General features: G+C 41.1%; 1 protein-coding gene across 1 annotated transcript; it reads right to left on the minus strand.

Moving 5' to 3' along the window:
• Positions 1 to 500: 500 nt before the first annotated feature.
• On the minus strand, positions 501 to 4,387 carry LOC128869944 (uncharacterized). Its single transcript, XM_054112543.1, has 3 exons — positions 4,307 to 4,387; positions 3,566 to 4,223; positions 501 to 646 (listed from the first exon to the last, which is right to left on the minus strand). Exons 1-3 carry the CDS (start codon positions 4,313 to 4,315, stop codon positions 501 to 503), a joined length of 813 nt encoding a protein of 270 aa, XP_053968518.1. The 5' UTR covers positions 4,316 to 4,387.
• Positions 4,388 to 4,682: the final 295 nt, after the last annotated feature.

Genomic DNA, 4,682 nt, shown 5'->3' on the forward strand with positions numbered 1-4,682 from the left:
AGCTTTTTTAATTTTCTAACTACTAAGTACACATGTATAAACATTGCACTCAAATTACTGAACAACCGGAGCAACGTTTATGTTTACCATAAAATATTGAAACTGAAATAAACTCCATATGTAAACTTAAATAATCCAGAGCAGACAAATAATATGCCCCGGTTCCTTTATATGTTGGCATGTACAATAAAATTTAAAAGAACATCGGTTATTGTTGTCTGTTTGCTTTATTGATTATCTTGTAATTATTTGTATTATCATTGATTTCCTAAAGCTAATTTCATCATCATTATATAAATATTAAATATATAAAATAAAATTATATAACTTTTAAGCCAAAGAAAACAGACAACATACTATATTCCCGACAAAAAAAAAGTAACGCAAAATTTACATATGTACATACCAATTAGGATATGGGCTTTAAACCACGAGTGGCGCTGTAGATGGGTAGTTGGAAACCTGTAAACGAAAAGGTTCTCTTTAAATAATTGAACAGTCTATTCACCATTGGTTTGAACTTCCGTGTTTGTGTCTGTATGACGCACTTGCAAAACGGTTGTGCTGCACTCTGGCAGGAAAACGATTAAAACAGCTTCACTTACAAACAGGGACAGGAAAAGGCTCAAATCAGCACGGAAATAACCTAATCAATGTAAAATTATAATTTATTTATTACAATAAATAATATGAATTTTCTAAAATACTTACTCAAACTCACGAATTCAGAAATTCAAATGTCAGCGAATACGAAGAAATCAAATAGCAATGATGTTAACGGTTATGTTTTTTTATTATTAGAAGGCCATTACGCACTGCGACCAGAGTTGATCTATTGTGCAAGACCAATTTTTGTAACCCTAGAGTTTAAGGCTTTTTATAAATTTTAGCTCTATTGTGGGTTTGTTGTTCCAAAGATTACATGGAGATACTACGATACCACCAAGGTGGTGAAGTCTTTGTCTGCCCAGCGCAGGACATTCACAAAGCACATGTTCTGAGCTTTCTATATCCATTTCGCAAAAGCGGCAGACATTGGTCTCTGATAGACCAATGTTATTTAAATGATACCTCAGGCTGCAGTGACCTGTGAGGTATCCTGTTAAAAGACGCAGATCTACTCTGTTTAGTGAGAGTAGCTTGTCTGATATTCCTTTGTTGGGACTAAGAAATTGTTTGGCTTGACGCTGACCGGCACAATTTAGCCAGTGTGCAGCAAATTTCCTTTCTTCCCATTTCCTGAGGAATTCATTAATGTGGCTTTTCGTGAGTCCACAGAAAGGCTCAGGACCAGTAAGTTGCATATTTGCTCCTTGTTTTGCGAGGTCATCAGCCATTTCATTCCCCTCATGCCCTTCATGTCCCGGAATCCAGACTAGAGTTACTGTGTTGAGGTTTCCTAACATGTTGAGAAGGTTTAGGCAATCATTTACCAATTTAGAGGTGATAGTTGTTGATAGAAGGGCTTTTAGAGCCGCTTGACTATCTGAGAGTATGTAGATGTGAGTACCTCTCATTTTCCTGCGAAGGCATTCTCTCACACATATTTCAATGGCATGTATTTCTGCCTGGAATATTGTTGGGTAGAGTCCCATCGGAATCGATTTTTTAAATTTAGGCCCATTGATTCCTGCCCCTGCTCTACCATCTACCAGCTTGGACCCATCAGTGAACCATAATTGAGATCCAGGCTTGAAATTGATAGAATTAGTTCTCCAAGTTGTTCGTTCATTAATAATAATTCGGAAGTTTCTGTAGAGAATGGGTTTGGGAGATATTGTATCCACCCTGTGTAGTATAGGAGTGTGTCGAAAGTCTTCTAAGATCTTTAGATGTCCTCTCATATCTCCACTTTTAAGATCGGCGTTGCCTTTTAGTCTTAAGGCACTCAATCTTGCTTCTTTTTCAATTAAGATGGGAAGCGGTGGTATACCTAGGAGCACGCCCAAAGCGTCAGTTGGGCATGTTTTCATTGCTCCTGTTATACCGATGCAGATGAGGCGGTACAATTTGTTGAGATCGCTTGCCGCCTTTCGTTGCTTAACTTTGGGCCACCATGCTATGGAAGCATAAGTGACTATAGGCTTAACAACTGTAGTGAATATCCAGTAGGTCATTCTGGGGCTGAGCCCCCATGTTTTACCAAAAAGCCTTGTGCAGGCATAGAATGCCCTTGTGGCTTTTACAGTAACTTTCTCCAGATGCGAGTTCCAGGTAAGCGCTTTGTCAAGGTTGATACCAAGGTAGTTCGCCTCTGTGGAGAGTTGTAGAGTCGATTCATTCAGGACAGGACATTTGATGTTGATATTCCTTTTCCTGGTGAACGGCACTAGCGCAGTTTTAGATGGGTTGATAGAGAGCCATTTGTCAGTGCACCATTTGTTTATTATGTTGAGGGCTTGTTGCATGCGGTTAGAGATGGTCTCTTCATGCCAGCCCACTATATATACTACCAGGTCATCAGCATAGCCCTGGGTGTGGAATCCTAGGTTGTTCAGTTTGTGGAGAAGTTCATCTATTACTAGTGTCCACAGAAGAGGAGAGAGTACTCCCCCTTGCGGGCAACCTCTTGTGGCCTTGATAGACTTTATTCTTCCTCCTAATTCTGTACTGATCGTTCTGGATTTCAGCATCGATATAGTCCATCGTCTGATTGGTTTAGGTACGTCCTTTTGAGATAGGGCATTGTTGATTGCCTCATAGGACGTATTATCGAAAACTCCTGTTATGTCAATAAAAGCGCAAAGTGCGATTTGTTTTGACTCAATAGCTTTTTCAATAATGGTTACCAGACTGTGTATTGCAGTCTCAGTAGATTTACCTTGTTGGTAGGCAAATTGAAGTTGGTGCAGTGGGAAATTAACCAAGTTATTCTCCCGTATGTGCTGATCCAATATTTTTTCCATTGTTTTTAGGAAAAATGAGCTAAGGCTAATCGGTCTGTATGACTTATGCAATTGTTCGGGTTTTTTCCCTACCTTTGGAATGAATACGACCTTTACCTCAGCCCATTTCGTAGGAATATAACCTAGCAATAGGCTTGCTTTATATAGTCTGGACAAAGTAGGGACAATGTATTGGCTTCCCTTTTGCAGAAGGCAAGGGAATATCCCATCAGGTCCAGGAGATTTGTATGGGCTAAATGTAGATATAGCCCATTGTACCCGATTTTCATGGAATAGCTTATTTGCCAGCTTTAGGTCCTCCCTGTCAGCATAAGTGGTAGGTTCTACCAACATTGTGGACTCATGTAAAGCATGGCATCCCGGGAAATGGGTGTCCAGTAGAAGTTGGCTAGTTTTTTCTGGGTTTTTAGTGTAGCTACCATCTGGCTTTTTCAGGGTACATATGCCGTTTGAGTGATCCTTTGATAAGGCTTTCTGGAGGCGGATAGCATTAGGAAGATTTGAAATCTTATCACAGTGATCCCTCCAGGAAGCTCTCTTAGATTTCCTCAATTCTTTGTTGAAGTTGGTTAGAGCTCTCCAGTAGGAGACCCAGTCCCCTGTTTGTTTAGCTCTATTCCATAATACTCTGGTTTCATGGCGTAGTCTTGAAAGCGTACTATTCCACCAGGGGACATCCCTTCGTGGTTTTTTCACTTTTTCCTGACAGCTCTCATGAAATGCAGACGTAATGTTTGAGTGGAGTTCATTTGCCTCCATCTCAAGCTCAGATTTAAGCACCAGGTGATGCTTAGAGTAGTTAGCACTTTGTTCTAAGTTAAAGTGAAAGACATTCCAATTTATATTCCTTGGATTTCTGTAAATTGTTATGTGCGGTAAGGTAGCACCTAAGTCAAACCTGATAAGACTGTGGTCCGACATTGATGCTTCCCCGGACACATGCCAATTTGAGACTTCTGATAGTACATTTGGACTGCATAGGGTAAGATCAAGTACTTCCTCCCTTATTGCTTTCCTAAATGTTGGTTCATTGCCTCGGTTTACTATTGATACATTATATCTAAGTAAGAATTCAAGAAGGCACTCACCTCTCGCATTGATGTTTGTGCTGCCCCATATCGTATGATGGGCATTCGCATCGCATCCTATTATCCAGCGTAGGTGGTTCTCCTTGCAGTAGTTGACTAGGGCTACAAGTTCCCTTGTTGGAGCAGTTTCCTCATCTCCTGGAAGGTAGGCAGAGGCAATGATTACCTCGTGCTCGCCTTTGTCTGTTGGCACCTTGGTCCAGATCGCAACGAGATCGGTGGTAGTGAACTGCGAAATGGGAATGAAAGTTAAATTATTGCTAATTAAGATTGCCGCTCTAGGGCGATCATTGTTGGCATAGATTAACTTACCATTAACATCTTGGAGTCCCTCAATGACTCTGTCACGTACCCACGGTTCTTGGATTAGAGCTATATCCAAGTTTTGTTTGTTAAACCTCCTTGCTAGTTCAGCCGAGGCAGCCTTTGCATGGTGGAGGTTTAATTGAAGGCATCCGAGTTGCCTTCTATTGTTGCTTAGGATAGCGTGTGGCATTATCGCCTCTGTTTTTTGGCACTGGCTGCCTTTTTCTTGCCTCTGTTGCTACCCAGCAAGGCCGCTTCCTCAGCAGAGTGACGCTCGCCTTTTTTGGTCCTCTTTGGACCATTATTTTTCTTGTCGGCACGAAGCGGGGGTCGCATTCTTATGCCTTCCTCTACCCTTTGAGCACTTGACATTGGTGCAGGC

This window comes from Anastrepha ludens, chromosome X (genome assembly GCF_028408465.1).
Source record: "Anastrepha ludens isolate Willacy chromosome X, idAnaLude1.1, whole genome shotgun sequence".
In the NCBI taxonomy this organism is placed as follows: domain Eukaryota; kingdom Metazoa; phylum Arthropoda; class Insecta; order Diptera; family Tephritidae; genus Anastrepha; species Anastrepha ludens.